This window comes from Hypanus sabinus, chromosome 19 (assembly GCF_030144855.1).
Source record: "Hypanus sabinus isolate sHypSab1 chromosome 19, sHypSab1.hap1, whole genome shotgun sequence".
NCBI lineage: Eukaryota > Metazoa > Chordata > Chondrichthyes > Myliobatiformes > Dasyatidae > Hypanus > Hypanus sabinus.
Genome location: NC_082724.1, coordinates 72,124,046 through 72,151,958, shown reverse-complemented (window position 1 = coordinate 72,151,958; position 27,913 = coordinate 72,124,046). Strand labels below are relative to the sequence as shown.

Here is a 27,913-nt window from a genome sequence, read left to right as displayed (position 1 = left end):
CACAATTTTATTATTATAAAAATTCAAAACGAGATTTATTAAAAAGATACATAGCAACTCAAACAGAATGGCAAATAAGAGACACATGTGCCTTGGAAACTACAGTTAAGTCACGTTCAGTGGTTATAGGCCAGAGATACCTTTAAAACTAGCATATAAAAATGACAACCAAATTATTAGTTCCTGGAATTGCAGCATGATTCCAAACTGAGCATTAACCAAGAAGAGGAACACAATGTCTTACTGCTTTTCTCATAAGAACTAAATTATATGACTACAATTTTATTAACTCTGTTTGCTTTGCTGGCACGTTAGTCATAACTTTACGTTTCAGACTATCTTCCTTTTCCAATCAGTTCAGCAAGGATGTGAAACATTTGTGCTCTAGTTCTTGTTGGAGAAGGTTATAAACATAAATGAATTGTAACACACTCAAAATGTTGGTGGAGAAAGTTCCCTTCTCCAGCTCTGTATCCCTTTTGCCAATCACCTTTCCAGCTCTCAGCTTCACGCCACCCCCTCCTATCTTCTCATATCATTTCGGATTTCCCCCTCCCCCTCCCCCTCCTACTTTCAAATCTCTTACTATCTTTTCTTTCAGTTAGTCCTGACGAAGGGTCTCGGCCCGAAATGTCGACAGCGCTTCTCCCTATAGATGCTGCCTGGCCTGCTGTGTTCCACCAGCATCTTGTGTGTGTTGCTTGGATTTCCAGCATCTGCAGATTTCCTCGTGTTTACGAATATAAATGAATTAGTTGATTCAACATTATTGAAGGATGCAAAACGCAGTTCACTTCTTATGAAGAATGGTAGCTTATTTGGAATCTAAGGCCACATGCTTTCTCAGTAGAGGAAGCAAACAAAGGTAATTTAGTCAGCATTTGGAGGAGCACATCCTCGATGTTATAATGTGAAGGTATGTGGACATCTGTAGCCACAAAGTGTACATTCATTTGGATGATTACTGGGGGAGTCCTAATTCCCCTATTTCTCACTCCTTCCTGTCCTGGCCCTGCTGCACATCTCTCTTCAACAGAATGTTGTGGAGTACACAAGAGATGAAATGGAAGAAAGCAAAACACTCCATTTAGGCTGTCCCCTTGAGGACAGGTCTCACCCTCCACAAAGGGTTCATCCAGTTCATGATGCCAGGAGCACAGGGCTTGAGGAATGAGAATCCGACCACTCTTAATGTCATCTGATCCCATTACAGTTAAAGTTGTACCACAGCCTCCTGCTATTTCCCATTCAATTTGTCCTAGAAGAGAGTGGACTTTCAACACACAAAATCACAAACCGCAAGAACTGCTCATTAACAATTGGATAGACATCATTCTAAGTCTGAGCAAAATTGTGCAAAAATTTTCCTAACACAATTGGAAAGGCGTATCCATCTTCAAATATCACTCATCCCCAGTTACTGAGTTTAATCAGTGTGGTAAATTTTCTTCTGTTTACAGATGTGATTCAACATTCCCATGTTCACACAATCTATTCCAGTTGATGAAAAGAACAAGTGATTAATAACATTACCAGCGTCCAAATAAAAAGTGGTCCTGGATGTCTGGACATTAACATTATGCAATAGTTTGCTGCCGGAGGTGATTCAGTCTTTAAATGAAGTGGAACCAAATTACTTAACATGGTAATTAGCAATTTCTCTCTCAGTATCAATGAAGTCTTGAATGCCAGAGATCCTCTTGCCTTTGAATGAGTTTTCCAAAGCAATTAGTCATAAGATAATTTTTGTCTCAGTTTTATAATAGGGTGTATAATAGGTAATAATATACAGCTAAAGTCGTGTCATCTCCAGATTAGTTGAAAGTTGACAATCTTAATGAGTACAGAATATACAACGAACCACAAGAAAATTAAAGTAGTTTACATGATATGCTATTGTCTATTTTCTGTAATTTATGCATTTTAATTGTTATTGGAATGCTTTAAAACTTGAATTTAAAATGATTCTGTGCCTTTTCTACTCTTCAGTTATTCAAAAGCTGCTTCCATCATGTTAGAATTATAAATTTATTTGGAATTTTTTTTTTGCTTTGTGTGAGATTCTGTTCTAGGAATAGGATAGTTTTGCCTTTTTCTTTTAAGTCCAAATATCTGAATTAAGCACTTAGTTGATCAATAAAGTGTAGACAAGACACTGTATAGCTTCTCTAAGCAATAAATCAAAATATCACTAAATTACTGCCCTGGTACAGAGTGTCCAGTTTTCAATCCAATCACTGATTCTCTAAAGAGTCCTGTTAATTTAGTAATAACTGCAGAACGGTTTCTTCCAGATTGCCGTGAATGGGTCCCATGCCTGCTTCTATCTAAATTCAATTAGAACTCTTATTAAATACCAAAAATAGCTTAAATTGCCCAAGAAATATAATGTTAATGTAAAAGCCAAGCAACACACTCGTGATTTCTAGTTCACTCCACTAGAGAGCTAGTGGGAATAGATAGCTGTTATAGTGTAGGAGATTTCCTTATGTGTTGTATTCCCACTTGGCAAGGGAAGCATTTTACAACACATATTGTAGAGTATTACAGCAATTATACAACACTTATATACAATACTGTCATAGTGTAGCAAGGGAAGCATCACACACATATATACAATACTATTATCGTGTAGGTAGCTTCTATAGGTGTTGCATTACAACACTTGGCAAGGGAAGTGTTACAAGTCAGACTTCCAGACCATTACAACCAGTGAATCAAGAACATTACAGTTTATGGTTGACTGGTTTCTTGACAGACTTCTGCAGGATCGGTTTGCCAGTGTCCTGTTTTGTACTCAGCTCTCCTCTTTCCTTGTTCTGCTGCTTCTGCAGGAGCTGTTTCATGAGCATTGCCTCTCTTTTGCTCTCTTTTTTCACCTGCCTAAGCGAACGCTTAATCCTCTTCACCTTCTCGCGCAGATGATTGTTAGCCTTCTCAAGGGATCTCACTTTCTGGGAGAGTTTCCGTACCCGATCTTCCTCCTCATAAAGGGCTTTCTGTACAGTTGAACACAGGAGCTAAAGAAGACATCAAAGGCATTCATTAGAATGTGGAGCATGAAGATACAGTGACATTTTTTCACTGTAATACTGGTTCAATGAGTTAATACTGTGTGCCAATCAAAGTACTGCATTTTAACAAATAAACTTTCAATATAAATCTACTACACTGTCACCATTTGTAATGCAATCACGAACAAGAGAAAATCTGCAGATGCTGGAAATTCAAGCAACACACAAAATGCTGGAGGAACTCAGCAGACCAGGCAGCATCTATGGAAAAAAGTACAGTTGATGTTTTGGGCCGCAATCCTTTGGCAGGACTGGAGAAAGAAAGCTGAGGAGTAGATTTAGTACGGGGAAGGGGAGAGAGAAACACCACGTGATAGGTGAAACCTGAAGGGGCAGGGATGAAATAGAATTTGACTGGTGGAAGACATACAGGGCTGGCGAACGGGGAATCTGACAGAAGAGGACGAGGTATAAGTCCAGGTAACTGTGAGAGTCCGTGGGTTTGTAATAGACACCAGTGGATAAACTGCCTCCAGAGATCGAGACAGTGAGATGGAGAAAGGGGAGGGAAATGTCAGAAATGGACCAGGCAAATTTAAGGGAAGGATGGGTACCCCTACACCTCCTCCCTCACCACCATTCAGGGCCCCAAACAATCCTTCCAGGTGAGGCAACACTTCACCTGTGAGTCTGTAGGGTTTCCAGTGCACCTGGTGTGGCCTCTTGTATATTGGTAGGACCTAACATAGATTGGGAGACTGCTTCACTGAGCACCTACACTCCATCTGCCAGAAAGAAGCAGGATCTCCCAGTGGCCACCCATTTTAATTCCACTTCCCATACTGTCGTGATGAAGCTACACTTAGGTTGAAGGAACAACACCTTTGGGTAGCCTCCAACCTGATGGCATGAATATTGATTTCTCAAACTTCCAGTAATGTCCCCCCTTTCATCATTCCCCATCCCCTTTTCCCTCTCTCACCTTATCTCGCCCATGGCCTCCCTCAGGTGCTCCAAACCCTCCTTCTTTCTTCTGCGGCCTTCTGTCCTCTCCTATCAGATTCCCATTTCTCCAGCCTGTATCTCTTTCACCAATCAACTTCCCAGCTCAATACTTCATCCCTCTCCCTTCAGGTTTCACCTAACACCTTATGTTTCCTCTCTCCCCTCCCCCCACCTCTTCTCCTCAGCTTTTTTTCTCCAATCCTGCTGAAGGGTTTTGGCCCGAAACGTCGACTGTACTTTTTCCACAGATACTGCCGGGTTCTTCCAGCATTTTGTGTGTACCCCCTGCAATCCTGTGTGTTAGAAACTTCAGGAACCGGAAGACACACACTCAACATTTTAGAAACAGCCTCTTCCCCTCTACCATCAGATCACTGAACAGTCCATGAACCCAAGAGCACTGCCTCACTATTCTACTCTCTTTTGCACTTTATTTAAATATTTCTTATGTAACTTAGTATTTTTATGTATTGCACTGTACTACTGCCACAAAACAACAAATGTCACCACGTACAAAACTATGAGCAGAATAGAGAAGGTAAATGTTGAACGGGGCAGGGTTTCAGATCCCTGGATCATTGGAGCCTCTTCTGGGGGAGGTACAACCTGTACAAAAAGGACGGGTTACACCTGAGCCCAAATGGATCCAATATCCCAGCAGGCAGGTTTAATAGAGCTGCTTGGGAGGGTTTAAACTAATTTGGCAAGGGGGATGGGAACCAGAGTGATAAGGCTGAGGAAGGGGAAACAGAAATAAATCAAAGACAGCATGTAACAGAGATGAAAGAAAGGTCAGGCAGGAGATGAGGCATAATCACGGCCAGTGGGATGAGTTATAGGGCAATAGAGGTGTGGTGCAGTTAAAACAGAAAACAACAAATACTGAACTAAAAGTGCTATATTTGAATGCACGCAGCCCAAGAAATAAAATGGACGATCTTGAAAGTCAGTTAAACATTAACAAGTATGATGTGTGGCCATCTCTGAAACTTGGCTAAAGGTTGGCTGCCATTGGGAGCTGAATGTCCAGGGATAGATGGTGTATCGGAAAGATAGGTTAGTAGGCAGAAGGGGTGGTGTGGCCCTGTGCATAAGAAATAATATTAAACTATTAGAAAGGGATGGCATAGGATCGGAGGTGTAGAGTCTTATGGGTTGAGTCAAGAATTGGCAAGTGTAAAAGGACCCAATGGCAGTTGTATAAATGCCTCCAAACAGCAGCTGGGATGTGGATTACAAATTACAGCAGGAGATAGAAAAGGCATGTCAGAAGGGCAATGTCATGATATTCGTTGGGGAGTTTAACATGAAAGTGGATTGGGAAAACCAGGCCAGTACTGGACCTCAAGAGAGAGAATTTGTACAATGTCTAAGGGATAGCTTTTTAGAACATGGAAGCCATAGAAAGGGTGCAGAGGAGATTTACAAGGATGTTGCCTGGATTGGGGAGCATCCCTTATGAGAATAGGTCGCGTGAACTTGGCCTTTTCTCCTTGGAGCGACGGAGGATGAGAGGTGACCTGATAGAGGTGTATAAGATGATGAGAGGCATTGATGGTGTGGATAGTCAGAAGTTTTTTCCCAGGGTTGAAATGGTTGCTACAAGAGGACACAGGTTTAAGGTGCTGGGGAGTAGGTACAGAGGAGATCTCAGGGGTAAGTTGATACTTGCATTTCAGTATGCAAGCTAGGACAGTACAATACAGAAAGCAAGTTTTTGCCCCTGTAGCAGGCTCCCTCTCCCCACACAGGTGCTGAATCCAAAGGAATGGCAGAGACTGTTACATTTTGCACCAGCAGCATCGCAGGAGTTGCCTTAGTGACTTTAGGGCAGGGCTTTTCTACAGGGTTTACTCCTAAAGTCTTCCCCATGAGTGGGTACCACCATAAAGCAGTGGAGGTTTGAGATCAGAGTTTTCCTTCTCCTACCAACCACGGATGACATGTCCCATCTGCCTGGATCAACTGGTTTTAAGGCGCCCTAAACCCACAATTGACCCTTCTCCTGTTAGTAGAAATGGTTCCAATGGGTTTAGTAGCTAAGCCACATGTGAAGGGCAGGAGCTGGACTTTGTTGTCAGAGGCTATTTGAGGCACATGCTACTGGGAGCATTTTATATGTAGTAGGAGGTTATCCTCACTACCACTCCTCGGCTGTGACAAGCTTAAGGAACCACGACATACGTCAGTGATAATCACTCATATTGCTTCAGGTAACCAGATGCCTGACTTGTGGAAAAAAAAATTATCATTATGCTAGAGTACCGGAAGCCGACTATTGGGAAATGTGCACATGCAGAAGCTGAGCTTGGATGAAACAGAGTGTCCTTTCTTTTCCCATATAAACACACTGAACACACCAAACTTCAAAGGCATGGAAACCTCTATGGGTTAGCAGCCATATGCTGGTGTTTACATAACTATGATCCACAGCTTACTGGCACAGAGCACTGGTTAGCCTCTTTCTGCTTGTTGTAAACATTTGTAATTCTCTCCCTCAGAGAAATGTGGATGTTGGGTTATTGAGGATGTTTAAGGCTGACGGCAATAGAGTTTTGTGTTCAGAATAACTGGATATTGTAACCAAGTGCAAAGGCAGACAGTATGCATAAAGTCTTATTGTTCAGGCGACAAAATGTTCCAAGTTTGGTTTCTGTTTCAAATGTTTATTTTCAGCTAAATCCATCCTATTCTTTTATCATAGGATGGATCCTAAACATCCTTAAGCAACCATTCAAAACAGCTGTAGAAAAACAGCTCAATGAAAATGAAACAACACCTATTTGGGACAGATTTAAATATGCTATACAGCAATCAGCAGAGGAGATCATCCCAGTACAAGAAATCCAACACACCAACAAGGGGTGGAGAACCCAAGAAATTCTAGATCTGATGGAACAAAGAAGGTTAGTGAAGAATAATGAAGTTGAATACAGAGAGCTAGACAGACAGACCAGAAAATCGTGCAATGTTGCAAAGGAAGAATGGCTGAAACAAACATACAATGAAGTCAAAGGCTATATTACCAACAGCAAAGAAATGCACAAGAAAATTAAGGAAATTACTGGAATTAAGAAAACCTCCTCCACAGGATGCATAAGATCAGCAGACAGATGCATACTAACAGATCCAAATAAAGTATGTGAGAGGTGGATTCAGTATATAGAGCAGCTTTTTGAAGATAATAGAGGGATTGTGGTAAACCATGTATACCTGTCTGGACACACCCCTCTGCTGACTGCTCCTGTGGCTCCTCCCACAGACCCCGGTATAAAGGCAATTGGGGCACTGCTCCTCCCTCAGTCTCCGAGATGTCGTGCTCCCTTTCACTGTTAATAAAAGCCTATCGTTCACTTCCTGTCGCCGAGATTTATTGATGGTGCATCAATTTTATTAGCAGCAATTTTAAAACATGGAGAGCATTTTACAGATTGGACCTCGACCCACAATCCCAGGAAGCCGGCGACGCTTTCGAACTCTGGCTAGCATGCTTCGAATCGTACCTGGAGGAGATTCATGTGACCGATCCTGCCACAAAGTGCAGGGTTCTCCTCTCCAGAGTCAGTGCAAGGGTCTACTCCATGATCAGAGATCAAACGCACTACTGGGGTGCGATGGATGCCCTCAAGACAATACCGGCGGCCGGTGAACACCGTCTACGCAAGACATCACATAGCGACACGGTGGCAGTGGGCCGGAGAGTCGAGCACTGCGTTTGTCCGGGCCCTACAGACACTCGTGCGGGCCTACGACTGCAGGGGACTGACAGCAGAACAGCACGCGGAGCTGCTAGTAAGAGACGCCTTCATCATGGGGATCAGATCAGTGTACGTGTGCACCAGCGGCTGCTGGAACACGCCAATCTTACCTTACATTTGGCGATCGAGCTGGCCGACACGCTGGAGGCCGCTCTGCACAATGCTGACGCTGTCCAGGCACATGATCTCCCGCCGGCCTCATGGACGCTGCAGACACCGCAACCCGCCGGCGAACTGACATCAGCTGCTGCCAGTCGTGAGTCCGTGAAGTCCCCGCAACGCACCGACGAGTCGACCACGGCTACTGCCAGTCGCAAGTCCGCGCAGTGTAACTTCTGCGGACTCGAAAAGCACCCCTGACAACGCTGCCCGGCCCAAGAAGCGACCTGCTCCAGCTACGGGAAGAAGGGCCACTTCGCCAAGGCCTGTAAGTCTAAACCACGAGCGGGGTCGGGCAGCGCTGCTTGTGAGAAATGGGGGCCGCCATCTTGCCTGCCCACCACGTGCGAGGCATGGGGGCGGCCATCTTTGTCGGCGCCACCTCGCCCCGCCTCCGACCCACGGGTGCTTACCGGGCACCAAGACGGCGGTTCAACTCTGGCCTCTGTGACCCTCGACCAAAGTGCTCCACACCAGCTTGCAAGGTCAATGATGGACATCCTGGTGGAGGGGTGCAGGACTAGCTGCCTGTTTGACACGGGCAGCACTGAGAGTTTTATTTACCCGGACACAGTGCAACGCTGCGGACTTGTGACACAGCCGGTAAGCCAGAAGGTCACCATGGCTTCGGGATCGCATTCCACAGACATCCGGGGAGGTTGTGTAGCGACACTGGTAGCGCAAGGCACAGAATATTGGGACTTTGCGTTACTGGTCATGCCCCAACTGTGTGCGCCTGTGCTATTGGGGCTCGACTTCCAGAGCCACCTGTAAAGTGTGACAATGGAGTATGACGGGCCCCTCCCACCAATCACTGTCACAAATCCCCAGTTCTGTAGGAATTCATCACATACCTCGCTACTGACCACACACACACACCAACCCGCACATCCCACCCAACGCCATGCCAACGGCCGCGCTACTGACACCACTTGCAGCCTCTCCACCCTCAAGATCCCTCCCCCACTGCTGTTCGCCAACCTGACCCCCGACTGTAATCCTGTGGCAACTAAAAGCAGGAGGTACAGCGCGGGGGACAGGACCCGTGGGTCAGAGGGGCAGCGGCTGCTCAGGGAGGGGATCATTGAGGCAAGCACAAGCCCAGGTGGTCATTGTTCGGGCCGAGCAGAAAAATAGGATGGTCGTGGACTATAGCCAGACCATCAATAGGTTCACACAGCTTGACGCGTACCCCCACCCCACATCGCGGATATGGTCAATGAGATAACTCAGTACAAGTTATAGACTTGTATATAGTCTATAGACCTAGACCTATAGGTCTAGACCTATAGACCTATATAGACCTAAAATCTATAGACCTAAAATCCGCTTACCATCAGCTCCCCATCCGCCCGGAGGACTGCCCCTACACCGCCTTTGAGGCGGGCGGCAGGCCCTATCACTTCCGGCGCGTCCCCTTCGGTGTCACGAATGGTGTCTCTGTCTTCCAGAGGGAAATGGACCGGATGGTGGACCAGTGCCAACTGAAGACCACGTTCCCATATCTGGATAACATCACCATCTGTGGTCATGACTAGCAGGATCACAACAGCAACCTCCAATGATTTTTCCAAGCGGCCAAAGCTCTTAACCTCACCTATAACAGGGACAAGTGTGTGTTCGGAACCACCCGACTTGCTATCCTTGGGTATGTCGTGGAGAACGGAGTCATTGGCCCTGACCCCGTCCGTATGCGCCTCCTGTTGGAACTCCCTCTTCCCACCACCCTCAGAGCCCTCAAACGGTGCCTGGGCTTCTTTTCCTATTGCGCTCAATGGGTCCCTCACTATGCAGACGAGGCCCGCCCCCTGGTCAAGTCCACTGCATTTCTCCTCTCAGTCGAGGCCTGCGAGGCCTTCAGCCGCATTAAAGGGGACATTGCCAAAGCAACGATGCACGCGGTGGACCAGACCATTCCCTTCCAAGTAGAGAGTGACGCCTCTGACTTCTCGCTGGCTGCTACCCTCAATCAGGCAGGAAGGCCGGTAACATTCTTCTCTCGTACCCTTCAAGACTCTGAAATTCCGCACTCCGCAGTGGGGAAAGAAGCCCAGGTCACAGTGGAAGCTATTAGGCACTGGAGGCACTATCTCGCTGGCAAAAGGTTCACCTTGCTGACCGACCAGCGCTCAGTTGCGTTCATGTTCAGCAACCAACAGCGGGGCAAAATCAAAAATGATGAAATTTTGAGGTGGAGAATCGAACTCTCCACCTACAACTATGACATCCTGTACCGGCCTGGAAGACTCAATGAGCCCCCTGATGCCCTATCCCGGGGAACATGTGCCAGCGCACAGCTCGACCAGCTGTACACCCTCCATGCGGATCTTTGCCACCTGGGGGTCACCCGGGTTTTCCATTTCGTGAAAGCCCGGAACCTGCCCTACTCCCTTGAGGAAATCAATACGATGACCAGGAACTGCCAAGTCTGCACTGAGTGCAAACAGCAATTCTACCATCCTGAAAAGGCGCAACTTATCAAGGCCACCCGCCCCTTTGAGCAACTGAGTGTCAGCTTTAATGGCCCCCTTCCCTCCACCGACCGCAATCTGTACTTTCTTAACATAATCGGCGAGTACCCGCGGTTCCCCTTTGCCATCCCCTGCCCTGATACCACAGCCACATCCGTCATAAAGGCCCTGCGCCAGCTCTTCACTCTGTTTGGGTATCCCTGCTATATCCACAGTGATAGAGGGTCCTCGTTTATGAATGACGAGCTGCGCCAATACCTGCTGGCTAGGTGTATTGCTACTAGTAGGACCATGAGCTATAATCCCCGGGGGAATGTACAGGTGGAGAGGGAGAAGGCCACTGTGTGGAAGGCCACACTCTTAGCCCTTAGGTCAAAGGGACTGCCGGTCTCTCGCTGGCAGGAGGTCCTCCCCGAGGCACTCCACTCCATCTGCTCCATTATGTACGTCCACCAATGCCACCCCTCATGAGCGATTCTTTTCTTTTCCCAGGAAGTCGGCCACCGGGAGGGACAACCCTACCAGCTTGGCTGACGTCCCCAGGGCCAGTACTGCTCCAGAAACATGTGAGGAGCAATAAATACTCCCCATTTGTTGGGAGGGTTCACCTACTTCATGCAAACCCCCAGTATGCCTACGTGGTCTTACCTGATGGGCGGGAGGACACGGTCTCTGTCCATGACCTGGCACCCGCAGGAGCACCAGACCCCTACCCCAAACACTCCACGGTGACTACGAACCCTGTAGCTACCGATGTATATACCCACGAGACACCAAGCACACCAAGCCCTACACAGACTCATCACGACACTCCCAAACCGGGCGCCACACACACGCATGAGGGATTACTGATGGCTAACGGGCTGGCACCTCAAGTCAGGCCGGAGCCAGCACAACCACCGTCACCGGTGCAATCACCACCGGTGCTACATAGATCGCAGCGACAACCATCGAGTCTGCTCCGCCATTCAATCATTGCTGATCCTTTTTTTCTATCTCCTCCTCAACCCCAGTTTCCATCCTTGTCCCTGTAACCTTCGATGCCATGTCCAATCAAGAACCTATCAATCTCAGCCTTAGACCAGCTCCACAACTGCATGTGGCAACAAATTCCACAAATTCACCACCCTTTGGCTAAAGAAATTTCTCTGCATCTCTGATTTGAAAGGGTGCCCCTCTATCCTGAGGCTGTGCCCTCTTGTCCTAGACTCTCCCACCATGGGAAATATCCTTTCCACACCTTCTCTGTCTGGGCCTTTCAACGTTCGAAAGGTTTCAATGAGATCCCCCCCACCCCCCACATCCTTCTGAATTCCAGCAAGTACAGACCCAGAGCTATCAAATGTTACTCAAATGATAACCTTTTCATTCCTGGAATCATCTTTGTAACATACAGGACTAAACATCTGACTTGATTGCCATCCAATCAATCACAGAAAGTATTCCCTCTCTCCATGCTAACAAAGTCCCTTCCAGAAATAGGGCAAGGCTTCTTCAACAGAGCCTTTGAAGCTCAGTACCTCTACCACAACTAAGAGATGCACAGGAATACGATCGTCTACAAATTCTTTTCCCATGGACTGACCTGGAGATTTATCTCTGTAATTAATCACTCTGTTATTTTGCTGAGTACAAATCATGGCAAACCCTCCTCAACAGCAATGTGGAGTACTTTCACAACACAGACTGCACTGGTTGAAGTGGATGGCTCGCCATTACATTCTTAAGAATAACTCAAGCTGGCCAGTCAGCATTGGCTTTGCCAGTAACACCTGTATCTTAGAGCAATAAAAGGTAGACTCCCTTCTCATTATGTTACCCATGAAATATGAACAAGACAAAATAGCAATGTTTGCTGATTTTCTCAAATGTCATCCACACACCCCCTAGGGCCTTCAGCAAAATATAACTATAAGGCAGCTTACCTCCTCCCCCTACCTGCTACCTATTCTAACTTGTTTCTCTCTTTCCCAGTACCGATGAACAGTCCTCAGGTTAACAGTTTCTTTTTCCACAGATGCTGAGTGCTTCGATCACTTTCTGATTCTGTTTAGTTCTTGCCTGCTTGTGATAGGCCTTTGGCGCCCGAAATGACATTCAGCTGGAAACCAAATGAGTGAGCATCAGGAGAGAAGTTAGATGTTTATTTTGAATTTTGCCCCTTTGCCCGGCCATCAGGACAATTGCAAATGATGATTGGATCCCTACAAACCGGATTCTTCCATTCCACATGTACAGCCTTGTCTATGTACACTTTAACCCCCCTAACAGTGTAAGCTCACATAAGAAAATTATAATATCCCACTTCTCTGAAACTCTTCCAAAATCAAGTTAAACACACTAAACAATATTCCAGCTAGAAAAGCTGAAAATAGAGATCACTGGAATGGAATCAGACAGCTGGAATTTAAAATAGATTCTTCTCAAACCAAAAACAGAAGAATTGCTCTTTCCCAAAACAAGAAATACATGTTATAATTGAAAACGAGCCTTTGTAAATTTGGTTTTCGGTTTGTGCTTTGTGGATGCATAATATCAGAATTCTTGATGCCAGACCACTGGTTTATTTAAATTCCTCAGCACTGTGAAATGATTTCAGATTGTACAGTTCTTGTCAAGCACCTTTTTGTTTTGGGTGATTTCAACGTTTAAGAGAAGTTTGGATAAGTTCATAGATAGGAGGGCAATAGAGAACTATGGTTCCAGTGTGGGTTAATGAGACTTGGCAGAATAATAGACTGCTACAGACTAGATGGGCCAAATGGCCTGTTTTGCACTGTAGTGCTCTATGACTTGTGACCGACCCCAAGCTGTTTTACTCAGCATTGGACTGCAATTTGGAGTAAAAGATGATGATTGTCTTTCTCCTCCTCTGCCTTTTCAATCCTTCTTCAGGAAGGCTGCTTGAATCACAAGGGTTCCTTCAGTAAAATAGGATTAAGCATGGACCAGATTCTAGAAAAGTGCTGATGTTGATCTGAAGTCGACAAAGTATGCATTAGGTAATAGAATATAAAGCTTTTTGAGATCTTAAAGAGTAACCCATCATCACAGTGGTACTCTGACAATACCAGGATCTGAATGTCAAATTGCAAGGAAGTAAATCATATATCATAATGGCATAAGTACTGTATATTTCCTGTGCACTTTCTCATATCTAGTAAGCTCCCACAACCCCCTTAATCTAAGTTCACCCCAGTTTTAGTACAACTCCCTTGCTGTTTGATATACCATGTGACTGATTTGTGGAGCTAAAAATATTATCAACGACCAAACAGCCAGTGCCTATATATTTGTTTCTGTTTTCTAAGTTTCACAAAACTTACATAAGATGAGAAGGACTTAGTTAGTTCTTCTTTAGGTCTTCTATTCCCAGCATGTAAATTATAGAAGTATTTTTATCACCAACCCACGTAGTGTTGTGCATCATAAAAAATCAGGAATAGAAATAATTTGAGTAATTTGACTTTATTCTCCTTGAAGAAGGGTAGTTTTGTCTAAATGCTTAAGCTTTCTGTAGTTATTTACAGTATTCCCCATTAATAGTTGTTACTACCTTTGAACTTATTAGTCATAAAACAGACACAATGGACTGAAGAGCCTGCTCCTCTTCTCTGTGGTATGTAGGCAACTGGACACAAACAACTCTACTAGGTTGATCTAATCATGTATTTGACATGCAATTCTTTAACTCAGATCCAATACAAGGGGGCAAGACATTATGGGCCAAGAATGGTGAAAACCTGACTTGAGGCAGAAGGCAAAGAGCCACTGTCAAAGTTCAGGGTAAATTTATTATCAAAGCACATATATGTCACCAGATACAAACCTGAGATTCATTTTCTTGTGGGCTTACACAGTAGACCCAAGGAACACAACAGAATCAAAGGAAGACCACACCCAATAGGACAAACAACTAATGTGCAAGACACCAAACTGCGCAAATATAAAAAGAAAGGAACAATGAATAATAACAATAATAAATGAACAATAAATATCAAGAACTTGAAATGAAGAGCCCTTGAATTGAAAGTGAGTCCTAGGTGGTGTGAACCGTTCAGTGTTGGTCCGAGTGAAGTTGAGTGAAGTTATGCCCTTCTGGTTCAAGAACCTAAACACAAAGTACACTGCAAATGCTGTGGTCAATCGAGATGTACAAACAAGCTGGATGAAAACGTTGACAGCTCATTTCAACGGATGCTGCTGAGTTCTTCCAACTTGTTTGTACGTCTTGGTTCAAGAAACTGATGGTTGAGGAGTAATAACTATCCCTGAACCCGGTGATGTGGTTCCTGAGGCTTCTGTACCTTCTTCCTGATAGCAACAGTGAGAAGAGAGCATCTCCTGGGTGGTGGGGGTCCCTGATGATGGATGCTGCTTTTCTGTAACAGTACCCGGTGTAGATGTGCTCAGTGGTAGGTAGGGCTTTACCTGTGATGTCTTTCTTTAGTTCCCCAATTAATAACTAAAATGAGTTTTGATTTACGTTTGAAAGGCAGCTAAAGGAACTGTAAGAACCAATGGCATATATAAAAGACAAGATAAGACTGCTTGTTTGTCAAAGTGGTCTGAAACTGGCAGCATACTCCCAGTGTGCATATATTGGGCAATCTTTTTTCAGATGTGTAGGTGCCCAACTGAGCAACACAAACTGACATAGAAGATTATGCATTTTGTACATCATATTATGCAAGTACAGTAATATTCAATGATAAGGCTCTTATTTATTAAATAAACTAATCAAGGAAGTCCTACCCGATTGTCCTCTTGCAGATCCCATTCAGCTGAATATACATGATGATGGACACCACTGGTACAGTTGGAGAACTGGAAGAGACTGGCAAACATTTGGTTGTTCTCAGTGGTGTCAGGGAAAATTGGATCCTGGAAATTGATTCCATGTGGCACAATGTTGTAACTTTCATCCAGCCTAAAAGCAAGTGGAAATTTCAGAATCTTATTCCAGGCCCCTGCTTTGCGTACATTCAAGCCGTGTTCCAGAATATGACAATCTGTTGGCATAAACTGGCAGGTCTAAATTAAATGGAAGCAAACTGTAAGTACAGGCAACTCACAGCTGATCAGATCTTTTAGCCCAACAAAGTGATGCCAACCACTGACATTTTGTTTATAAAGGATATCATGGTATACATCAGATAATGTTTGTACCTGCTCCTGGATAGCAGTGGTTTGTATTTGTGGTACACTATACTGCTGCCACAGAACAACTAGCTTCATGGCAGATGTCAGTGGTAATCAGTGATTGTAATTCCTTTATCTTCAAAGCTAAAAATCCACCCTTTCCTCAAAATCTGCATAATACTTGCCTTCTTCACAACAATGGAGATCAGTCTTCAAAAGTAAGTTATTAATTTGTCTGAATGAAATATCTAGAGGCCATTAAATATATCGAGGGCTTGGTGAAGTAAATGCAGGGATATTAAGGTTCATAGCCTCAAAATAAGGGTTGGCAATTCAGAATTGAGATGAGAAGAAACTTCTTCACCAGCATACAATGAGTCTTTGGAAGTCTCTGCTAAAGAGAGCTGAGGAGACAATGTCGCTGAATATACTTAAGAAGTATATTAATAAAGTGGTAGCATAGCAGTCAGTGTGACACTATTACACCTCAGGGCGCTGGAGTTTGGAGTTCCACCTTGATGGCCCCCATACCAGTTTGTATGTTCTCCCCATAAGCTGCGTGGGTTTTCTCCTGCATATTCTGGTTTTCTCCTGCATTCCAAAGATGTACCAAGTGGTAGGTTAATTGGTCATTGTGAATTGTCCCGTGGTTACGCTAGGGTTAAATCAGGGCCACTGGACAGTGCAGCTCGAAGAGTCAAAAGGGCCTGTTCTGCGCTGTATCTCTAAAGAAAAAATAAATAAATGCTTGGAGGATAAGGGAGACAAGAGATTTGGAGTTGTTGCAGGAATGTGTGAAACGATCCTAACAAATGCGAGAGCAAGTTCTGGGGCTGAATGATTCATTCCTGCTTCTACTTCTTACGTTCATTTCGAACACATTTTGAAATGTCAAGAGAATATTTTGAAAGCATTACATATGATTGGAAAGGGAATTCCTCAATTTAAATTTGTATTCATTCTGATGAATCAGTAAGTTACTTTTGAAGACTAATCTCTGCTGTTGTGAAAACAGCAAGCATAATACAGGTTAACAGAAAGGCCGGATTATTAGCTCAGAGGATAAAGGGATTAGAATCTTTCCCCATAAATGTATGGGTTTCCTTCCACATCCAAAGGATACGCTGGGGAAAATAAATAACCCGTTAATGTAACTGAACAGCAAAGAGAATCACAGGGGAGTTAATGAGCATGTGAAAGAGAACAAACTGCAGGGAATGGAATTGATGCGACTCCTCTTCTCTGAGCTTTCATGGACAAGATGGACTGAATGGTCTCTTTCAATCTTATGATAAGTAAGTAAGAAAGCAAGTAAGTGCACCGACACAGATCTAAGTTAAGTTAATGTCCTAGCACTGCAGACCCATGATGTAAATTCACCAGATCTGTACATGGTTAGAGAATTTTATGTGTTCAGGTTCTTATCTGATGCTAACTTATGATCTGACAAAACAGACCAGTATCTTCACAACTTAAGTAACCAAGCCCCAAACCAAATATTTGGGGAATATAATTTCTAAATGAAAAACTAGTAATAGTGAAACTGGTAGTTTATTTTAAAATTATATCTGATGCCCTTTAGAGAGAAGAGAAATCTTCTGTTTTGTTTTTTTATTTATTGAGATACAGCTGGAAAAGGCCCTTCCGGTTTTTTTCAACCATGCCCTCCAGCAACCTACAATTTATCCCCAGCCTAATCGTGGGACAATTTACAAAGTCCAAGTAACCTCCCAACTGCTATGTATTTAGACTACGGGAGGTAACCAGAGGGCCCAGAGAGAGAAAAAAACATGCATTCCACGGGGAGGTCAAACAGACTCCTTACAGATGACATTGGAATTGAACTCTGAGCTCTGCGCCCCCAAGCTGCAATAGAGTCGTGCTAACCACTATACTAATTGGCACACAATTCGACTGGACTTTGAGTTTCCCAGTTGCTCTAAACTCAGCCCAAGTTAGAATACCACCAATCCACGGAGGCATTTTAAAACAAAATGAAGTACAATTATTAAGTTGATTAATGTATCTTATGTGTTATCTGGCAGTCCGGCTGTGTGATTTACAGCTTAGGTATAGCAGAGGTTACTAGGTGGTCTTGCTACATGATTTATGGCATTAATCCTCATTACCCAGTGGTCAGATCATATAAATGATGATATATACAAATTTTCAGCCTATGGAAATAATTATTTTGTTTTAAGATAACAACAATGTGCAATCTCAGATGTTAAATTACAATGACTGCCATGGCATTGTTATATTAGAAATGCATTGCGTTTACCTTGATAGTTATTTTTTGCAAATACAAGTAATTGTATTGTTTACCTATTGTTAATAAAATTCTGTTTGTAAGTGTATTGGAGTTAATGGCAATTAAGGTGACATAATTAATTCTAACTAGTTCATGGAAAGGTTCCTGACTGATGTATTTGGTATTGTAATTATATCTGATGTAGAATACAGTGATATGTTGGTATTTACACTCTTACCTTATCTGTGAAGTTCATTGCCATGGGCAGCTGTAGAGGCCAAGGCTTTGTGTATATTTAAGGCAGATTGATCAGGACATGAAAAGATACAAGGAGAAGGCAGGAGATTGGGGCTGAGAGGATAATTGGATCAGCCATGATGAAATAATGGAGCAGACTCAATGAGCCAAATAGCCTAATTCTGCTCCTATAACTTATGCTCTTATCGTCAATGGTCTTAGTAATTCAGTTGTGAAAGATGATGGAAAATAAACAGGTCTAATGAACGAAGGTTGTTTGCTAGTTACAGATAACTCTAGTCCAAAGTAGACTTCAAGGCTATTTCTGAGTTCTTCATTTAGAAATCATTGCAAGGCTTTCCTAAATTGGGAGCAACCTACACAGGATGCTGGATGGACTCAGCAGGTCAGGCAGCATCTGTTGAAATGACTAAACGGTTGAACAGTTAAACACTAAAAGTCAGAACAAATAGACTGAGGAACAGCTTCTACCCCAGAGCTGTGGCCTCCATCACACCACTCCCACAGAACAGTGACTGAAACTGTGAGCACACACACAGACTCAAATACTTGTACTAACGGCACTTTGTGCATTACTGTGACATTCTGGTGATGCTGTAACTTATTTTCTGCTACTTATCTATTTAATACTGTTTTTCTATTACTATCTTGTTTTTATCTACTGCTTTATTTAATTGCCTGAGAGGAAGCCAAATAGAGTTTCATTGTACCTATGTATAATGACAATAAAGATCATTCAATTCAATTCAATTCAATTCAATTCAATTCGATATTTCAGACCAAGACCCTTCATCGGGAATGGAAAGTATGGGGAAGATGCCAGAATAAGAAGGAGGAGGACAAGTGAGAATGTGATGGCTGAAGCCAGGTGGGTGGAAGAGGGGAGATGAAGTAAAAAACTGGGAGGTGATGGGTAGAAAAGTGAAACGGCTGGTGAAGAAGGAATTTGATAGGGGAGAAGAGTGAATTGTGTGAGAAAGGGAAGGAGAAGCAGACCAGGGAGAGGTGATAGGCCAGAGTGGGGAATTGAAGAGCAGGGAAGAGGGAGGGGTAAAATATATGGAAGTTGGAGGAATCAATGTTTATGCCATCAGGTTCAAGGCTCGCTAGGTGAAATATGAATGGTTGCTCCTTCAACCTGAGAGGTGCCCCATTGTAGTCATCAGGTTTCTTAAGCTGGTGTATTTGTAGAAATGAGTTGTCCTTTCTGAATGGTTTACAACACCTATACCAACTCTGGAAAACTGACTTTAAAGTGGAAGAGTGCAGCTTATATGACAGTTCTCACTTCCATGCGCGCTGAACCAAATCTTGTGACAGATATGACACTTTACAAACAAGAGAAAGTCTGCAGATGCTGGAAATCCAAGCAACACCCACAGAATGCTGGAGGAACTCAGCAGGCCAGGCAAGGGTGAACAGTTGACTATTCAGGCTTGATGAAGGGACTCAGCCCGAAACATCAACTGTTACTCCTTTCTGTGGATGCTGCCTGGCCTGATGAGTTCCTCCCACCATTTTTGTGTGTTGACAGATATGACCCTTCATTGTTTTGAGAATTTTATCCTGAATTTTCTTTCAAGCTTTGTGCTAGAAATCTTTGGTGGTAAGCTGACAAAGATCAAAGTTAAAAGTAAATTTATTATCACTATACATATATGTCACCATATACCACCCGGAGATTCATTTTCTTGCAGGCATACTTAATAAATCCAATAGCCATAATAGAATCAACAAAAGACAGTACCAACAGGGTGGACAACCAGAATGAAAAAGATAATAAATTGTGCAAATATAAAAAGAAAGAAAATAATAAGTAAATAAGCAATAAATATCAAGAACATGAGATGAAGAGTCCATAGGTTATGGGAACAGTTCAGTGGTGGGGCCCACTATAACTCAGTCTGTGCTTTACATTAAATATAAACTAAAGTAATACAACTATGTTGATACTTGTATCTACCTGTAAAGGAAGATGTGTGTTAATTATGTCTGTTATTGAAATCCTTTGATAAATATGTTCATCTTTACTTTCCTTTATTACATGCAAAATCATCTTGGTATGAGCATTAATTTCCAACTAATTTTGTTTGCTTTATTTGCTTTACCTTGCAAATGAGCTTTAAAGTCTGCTATCAGAATGACTGTAATAACTGCTAAAGCAATTCATATGAACTGAAATGCAGAGTATTAAATGCAAAATCCATTGGCATATTTTAGCAAACTCCAGAACATTGCTAGTGACTGAAGAAAGCATCCTGAAACCAATCACATTCTCTTATTTTGTCAATGATCTTCCTTCCTCTATGTGATCCAAAGCAAAGATGTTCCCAGATGATTTCAGTGTTGCATTTAATTTTCAATTCCTCACATAACAATGTCATTCAGAGCATTATCAGAACCAAAATCTGCTGCTCTCCCTACTCTCTATCGATGTTCTTGAATATCACCACTTCCATAAGTTTAAAAAGACAAGCTACAAAAATACTATTCCAATGAAGATTTTCCTCAATGTAATCTGAACATGCTGTTGGGTGGCAATGCCAATCAGACTCATGTTTTAGTCTTGGCCTGGTCTGCTTCTTATGAACCCTTCCCTTTTTCATAAGTCTGAGGGGCATGGTGAAGCAGATCAGGTAGTTTTGAAGTCTTATCCTCCTTGTCTAGTCAAACGTCATGTCCAGACAAATGTTTGTGTATTACATCCTGATTGCAAACATCTTCAACACCATTGCCCATAGTCAATTAGATCCAGAGCAAAATAGCTTAATTGGGTTCTCACCCACCACTCTAAACAGTCACTCTCTCTACTATTATAGCAACTTGTTTTCTGCATGAACCACCTACAAGATGCAGTCCATCGATTTACCACTTCTGTTTTGAAACATCCTATCAAACATCTCTACCACCTAGAGCCACTTCGAAATCCCTGTGTAGCTCCACAAATCATCCTAACCTCAGAATATATCAATGTTAATTCTGGGATTCTCACCTAAAAACTATTGTTCAAGTCTGTTCATTTTCACTTCCCAATCTGTAATTATAGTTGTCCTTGAATAATATGAAAGCTTTTCAGTTCAAAGACCAAGAAAGAGCTTAAATTTTAGTGACAGTCTTCAAAGCTACTTTGAACTTTCATTTCATTCTTCCTATTGGTTAAAATTAAATGAAAAAGAAACATCCAAACAAAAAATCTTGTTAACAGTTTTCTAGCTGTCTCCTGTGCTCTGGAGACAATTCCTTCACCAATGGAATGCACCATCTCATGTCATTATTTTCTCAAAGAGATATTTGAATACTTTTAATAGCTTCATTTGACCTTATAGTAACTATTACATTTTGGAATATTTTGATTGAAGCATAGTTCCCCTTGTCCTTACCTACCACTCCATGAGCCTCCACATCCACAACATCATCTTCTGCAACTTTTGCCATCTCTAAAAGGATTCTACCAATAAATTTATCTTTACCTCTCTCCCACTCTGCTTTCCACAATGATCGTTTCCTCCGTGATTCCCCTGTTCATTTGTCCCTCCCCACTAATCTCCCTCCCAGCACTTAACCCTGCAAATTGCCTAAGTGCTACACCTGTCCAGTCACCTCCTCCTTCCCCCCCATTCAGGGCCCCAAACAGTCCTTACAGTGAGGCAATACATCACATCCAAATCTGCCGGAGTTGTCTATTATGTCCAGTGCTCCCAATGCAGCCTCTTCTACATTGGTGATGCCCATCATAAATTGGGACTGTGTTTTCAAATACTTTCATTCCATCCACCAAAAGTAAAAACTCCTGGTGCCCAAATATTTCAATTCCATTCCCATTCCAATTCTGGCCTGTTGGTCCACGGTTTCCTCTTGGCCAAGACGAGGCCAGCATCAGGATGGAGGAGCCACATCTTCTGCTCTGTCTGGGTACAGGGTAGCCTCCAACCTCCCACCCCCCCCCCCACTTTCTTCTATTCCACCTTTGACCTGTTCTCACCTGTCTATCACTTCCCCCAGGTCCCCTCCTCCTATGGTCCACTCTCCTCTCCTATCACAATTCTTCTTCTCCAGCAGTTTACCTTGGCCACCCACATGGGTTCACCTATCACCTTCGAGGTAACCTCCTTCCCCTTTTTTATTCTGACATCTTCTCCCTTCTTTTACAGTCCTGATGAAGGGTCTCAGCCCAAAACATTGACTCTTTATTAATTTCCATAGATGCTGCCTGATCTTCTCAGTTCCTCCAGCATCTTGTATGTGTTGTTTGGATTTCAAGCATCTACAGACTTTCTCATGTTTATAATCCCAATTTTGTTGCCAATCATATTCTGTCACACCCAAAGTGATTTCAGTACAAGTTCTGATGAAAGGTCATTGACCTGAAATGGTAGCTCAGTTTCTCTTGCCACAGATCTCTCCTGACCTAACAGATACTTTCTAGAATCTGAGGCTTTTTATTCCGATTCCATACATCTTTATCAGATGGTAGAAAACACCTGCATCTGCATCCTTGAACCGCTACCATTTTAATTTGGTGGGCATAGACATGGACTCAAAAGTCTCCATGAAGTAGAAGCACCTCCAACCCCTGAAATGAAGACAGATTGCAACTTCACCATCAGATCTGATGGACAGGGATAGCTGTTTCCCATTAACAAAAAATGTTTATCTCGTTGGGAAACATCTGCATCAAATAGAAGTATCTGTGGATTGGAACATCTGCAATGAATTAGAGAAATCAGCATAAGATGAAAATAGTGCATCTCTATCAGTTTGAAGTGTGTATCTGCGCCAAGGCAGAAGCATCTGCAGCATATAAAATTACCTCTGCTGGACAAATGTAATATTTTGATCAGATGGATGCATATGTCCTCACCTGGACAAATACAACTGCAATAGAAACATAGAACCACATGTACCGTAAAGAATGGGACATTTCTCTCTGACGGACATCTACCTCTTCTAAATCTGGACAGAAACATCTGCTTTTAAGAGGATATCATATTTCAACTCTTTGGAAACTTAAAGTTATAGAAATATTTGCATCAGAAAAAACATCAACATAAGATTCCTTCTTCTCCAGCCCTCTACCTTTCCCACCTAACACCTTCTAGTTGGTCCTTCTTTTTAACCTGAAGTCTTCTCCCTTCCTTTAGGGTCCTGATGAAGGGTCTCAGCTCAAAACGTCAACTATTTATTAATTTCCATAGAAGCTGTCTGACCTGCTGAGTTCCTCCAGCATTTTGTGTGTGTTGTTCTGGATTTCCAGCATCTACAGAATCTCTTCAGGGGCATGGCACTGTTGATCAGAGATAGTGTCACGGTTGCAGAAAAGATGGACGCCATGGAGGGATTGTCTACGGAGTCTCTGTGGGTGGAGGTTAGGAATAGGAAGGGGTCAATAACTTCACTGAGTGTGATTCATAGGCCGCCTAATAGTAACAGGGAAACTGAGGAGCAGATAGGGAAACAGTCCCTGGAAAGGTGTAATAATAACAGAGTTGTCGTGATGGGAGATTTTAATTTCCCAGATATTGATTGGCATCTCCCTAGAGTAAAGAGTTTAGATGGGGGGAGTTTGTTAGGTGTGTTCAGTAAGGTTTCTTGACATAATATGTAGATAAGCCTACAAGAGGAGAGGCTGTAATTGATTTGGTATTGGGAAATGAACCTGGTCACGTGTCAGATCTCTCAGTGAGAGAGCAATTTGGAGATAGTGATCATAATTCTATCTCCTTTACAATAGCATTGGAGAGAGAAAGGAACAGACAAGTTAGAAAAGCGTTTAATTGGAGTAAGGGGAATTATGAGGAAACTGGAAGTTTAAATTAGGAACAGATGTTCTCAGGGAAATGTACGGCAAATGTTCAGGAAATATTTGTGTGGAGTTCTGCGCAGGTATGTTCCAAAGAGACAGGGAAGTTATGGTAGGGTACAGGAATCGTGGTGTACAAAGGCTGTAATAAATCTAGTCAAGATGAAAAGAAAAGCACAGAAAAGGTTCAGAGAGCTAGTTAATGTTAGAGATCCAGAAGATTATAAAGCTAACAGGAAGGAGCTTAAAAAGGAAATAAAGAGAGCCAGAATGGCCCATGAGAAGGCCTTGGCAGGCAGGATTAAGGAAAACCCCAAGGCATTCTACAAGCATGTGAAGAGCAAAAGGAAAGACGTAAAAGAATAGAACCAGCAAGTGTGACAGTGGGAAAGTGTGCAAGGAACTGGAGGAAATAGCAGAGGAACTTAATGAATACTTTACTTCAGTATTCACTATGGAAAAGGACCTTGGTGATTGTAGTGATGACTTTCAGCAGACTGAAAAGCTTGAGCATGTCGATATTAAGGAAGAGGATGTGCTGGAGCTGTTGGAAAGAGCATCAAGTTGGATAAGTTGCCGGGACCGGATGAGATGTACCACAAGCTACTTTGGGAGGCGAGGGAAGAGATTGCTGAGCCTCTGGCAATGATCTTTGCATCATCAATGCGGACGGGAGAGGTTCCAGAGGATTGGAGGTTTGCGGATGTGGTTCCTTTATTCAAGAAAGGGAGTAGCAATAGCCCAGGAAATTATAGACCAATGAGTCTTACCTCATTGGTTGGTAAGTTGATAGAGAAGATCCTGAGAGGCAGGATTTATGAACATTTGGAGAGATATAATATGATTTGGAATAGTCAGCATGGCTTTGTCAAGGGCAAGTCGTGCCTTACGAGTCTGAATGAATTTTTTGAGGATGTGACTAAACACATTGATGAAGAAAGAGCAGTAGATGTAGTGTATATGGATTTAATCAAGGTATTTGATAAGGTACCCTATGCAAGGCTTATTGCGAAAGTAAGGAGGCATGAGATCCAAGGGGACATTTGCTTTGTGGATCCAGAACTGGCTTGCCCACAGAAGGCAAAGAGTGGTTGTAAATGGGTCACATTCTGCCTGGCAGTCGGTGACTGCTGGTGCGCCTCAGGGATCTTTTCTGGGACCCTTACTCTTCGTGATCTTTATAAATGACCTGGATGAGGAAGTGGAGGGATGGGTTAGCAAGTTTGCTGATGACACAAAGGTTGGAGGTGTTGTGGATAGTGTGGAGGGCTGTCAGAGGTTACAGCGGGACATTGATAGGATGCAAAACAGGGCTGAGAAGTGGAAGATGGAGTTCAACCCAGATAAGTATGCAGTTGTTCATTTTGGTAGGTCAAATATGATGGCAGAATATAGTATTACTCCTGGCAGTGTAGAGATTTGGAGGGATCTTGGGGTCCATAGGACGCTTAAAGCAGCTGTGCAGGTTAACTCTGTGGTTAAGAAGGCATACAGTGTATTGGGCTTCATCAATCGTGGAATTGAATTTAGGAGCCAAGAGGTAAAGTTGTAGCTATATAGGACCCTGGTCAGACCCCACTTGAAGTACTGTGCTCAATTCTAGTTGTCTCACTACAGGAAGGATGTGGAAGCCATAGAAAGGGTGCAGAAGACATTTACAAGGATGTTGCCTGGATTGGGGAGCATGCCTTATAGGTTGCGTGAACTCGGCCTTTTCTCCTTGGAGTGCTGGAGGATAAGGGGTGATCTGATAGAGATGTACAAGATGATGAGAGGCATTGATCGCATGGACAATCAGAGGCTTTTTCTCAGGACTGAAATGGTTGGCATGAGAGGACACAGGTGCTGGGGAGCAGGTACAGAGGTGATGTCAGAGGTAAATTTTTTACCAAGAGAATGGTGAGTGCATGGAAGTGGCTACTGGCAACGGTGGTGGAGGCGGATATGATAGGGTCTTTTGGATAGGTACATGGAGCTTGGAAAAATAGAGAGCTATGGGTAAGCCTAGTTTTTTCTAAGGTTGGGACATGTTCAGCACAACTTTGTGGGCCGAAGGGCCTGTATTGTGCTGTAGATTTTCTATGTTTCTATGTTTCTTGTGTTTATTAACATAAGACAGCAGGGTACTTTCTGATGAGATTGACATTTAGACCTGTTTCTGGAATGAAGCATCTACATCAGATTGAAACATCAGCTCCAGATTTAATATTTTGTTCAGATGGTCACATATGTTTGTATTTGAACAGGAATGTGGCAATTCAGCAGATGATGTTGTCTGGATAAAGATTGAAAAGTCTCCATCGGAGACAGCGGAATAACTTAGAGAAAAATATTTGCTTTTGGCCAAAAAACCCTCTGTTTTTCATACTCATTCCAGTCTGGCAATGTGAGCCTTTTACCTGTATCAGACAGACAGTAATCTGCTCCTGTTCCTTTCTAACTGGCATCCAGGTAGATATCATTGCTAACCAATGGACAGACACAACTTCTTGGCTCTGTGATATTTAGAAGAGCTGAAAAGAGACTCCTCCGTGGTGCAGAAATAAAATCTACCCTCATCAGAAGACCAAATATATGCATACTTAGTCCCTGAACCAGCCCATATGCAGACTCAATTATTTACCAAGCAATAGTTCGGTTAACAGAATTGTACAGTATAAATAAGCATTTCCACCTATAGTGAATGACTGAATCTTTTTCCCTGGTATATCTTGCACAGCAAACTCCTCAGTTACAGTTCACTCAAGGCCCGAACACCCAATCACTTTCTACTCATTAATAAAAGTTTCAATGGTCACCTCAGGCAATGGTTAAATCAATTTTTCAATCTTCACCCCGACAACTCTAACAAATTGCACTGTTGTTTCTTGGATTTTATCTAAATTATATCCTGAACAGTTCAGGGTCCATTGTCACAAGGAGGTGCTTTAGATAGCAAGTAAACTACCCCACACATTCACTAATAGTCCTTGAATCTAAACCTGTGGCAATTGAGTATATGGAGACAAAGGTTTAAGTTGCTTCTTGGGGAATCCCTGAAGTCTCTGGCACTTCACCCATGGGAAACGGATCAGAGAGCCAAGCTCAGAGAAGTGTTAGTGTACAGGGCCAATCAAACTAAACGATTCTCAACATTTGTGGGAACCGTGACCATTGTTTTAATGCCACATTGCAAATGGAATCCACGTAAATCTAATAGTGGGGATTGCATCTCCGAACTATAGGTAAAACAAACCCCAATTTTTGAGGCGTTGATTTGCCACACTAAAGCACCCCCTTTCCATATGACCACAGACGCACACTGCCGCTCACTGTCCCCAGTCTCTACCCAGGAGATTGTCCTACCTCACGAAGAAATAGTAGGTGTTGTTCTCCACGACGGTGTAAGAATGACAGGGGAAGTAACCGAGTCCAGTCAAGTTAAACCTGGCTCCGGCTGGCATTTCCAGCATACTGCCCCAGGCCTGGTCACACAGTAGCTCCACTTCTGCAGAATAGAAGAGGTCTGTGTCATACTGCCACGGGAGGTAGTTATGCACGCTGTAAGTGTCCTTGTAGATAGCCAACACCTTTGCGTAGAGGATAATTTCGGCCAGTTCAGCCCGGCACGGCTCACTTTGCGGTCTCCAGTCGTGGGGCAGCTGACAGCCCCAACCTTCTGTCAGAAAGGTCAGTACCACAAGGATATGGAGCCACCGCATTCTGACACCGTCCGATCCCGTAGTGCAGAGGGTCAGAAATCCGTCTCCAGACAGTGCAGCGCTGCTTGAGTAAATTAGGGCTGCTTTGATCTCTCACCAACTTGCGCTAACTTTCTCTGCTTCTTTCCTCCCTGCCCTCTGACCACTGTGCATCCTTTGAAGGTGCGTTACAGAATGCAAATAACAGCCTATCTAACGAGATCCATGTGGTTTGCTGTATGTGTGTGTTGTGGCTAATCTATCGCTGGGCACTGAATACAAATCCCTGAAAAAAAAACTTACAGAAGCAAGATCAGTTTTCAAGGGGGTTGGAGTCGCCAGCATTTTCTTAAAGTGACAGTAACCACAGTGGCA

At 43.3% G+C, this 27,913-nt stretch overlaps 1 protein-coding gene across 1 annotated transcript; it reads right to left on the bottom strand.

The window, feature by feature from the left end:
* On the bottom strand, positions 1-27,786 carry ccdc3b (coiled-coil domain containing 3b). The gene is made up of 3 exons (XM_059944905.1): positions 27,204-27,786; positions 15,163-15,337; positions 1-3,020 (listed from the first exon to the last, which is right to left on the bottom strand). The coding sequence occupies exons 1-3, from the start codon at positions 27,557-27,559 to the stop codon at positions 2,727-2,729; spliced, it is 825 nt and encodes a 274-aa protein (XP_059800888.1). The 5' UTR covers positions 27,560-27,786; the 3' UTR covers positions 1-2,726.
* Positions 27,787-27,913: the final 127 nt, after the last annotated feature.

Coding starts and splice junctions, on each gene's coding strand:
- ccdc3b (XM_059944905.1), bottom strand. CDS start 27,559: ATGCGGTGGCTCCATATCCTTGTGGTACTGACCTTTCTGACAGAAGGT. Junction 15,338..27,203: donor ACCTACTATTTCTTCGTGAG/GTAGGACAATCT, acceptor ACTTGCTTTTAG/GCTGGATGAAAGTTACAACA. Junction 3,021..15,162: donor ATCTGCAAGAGGACAATCGG/GTAGGACTTCCT, acceptor TGTCTTCTTTAG/CTCCTGTGTTCAACTGTACA.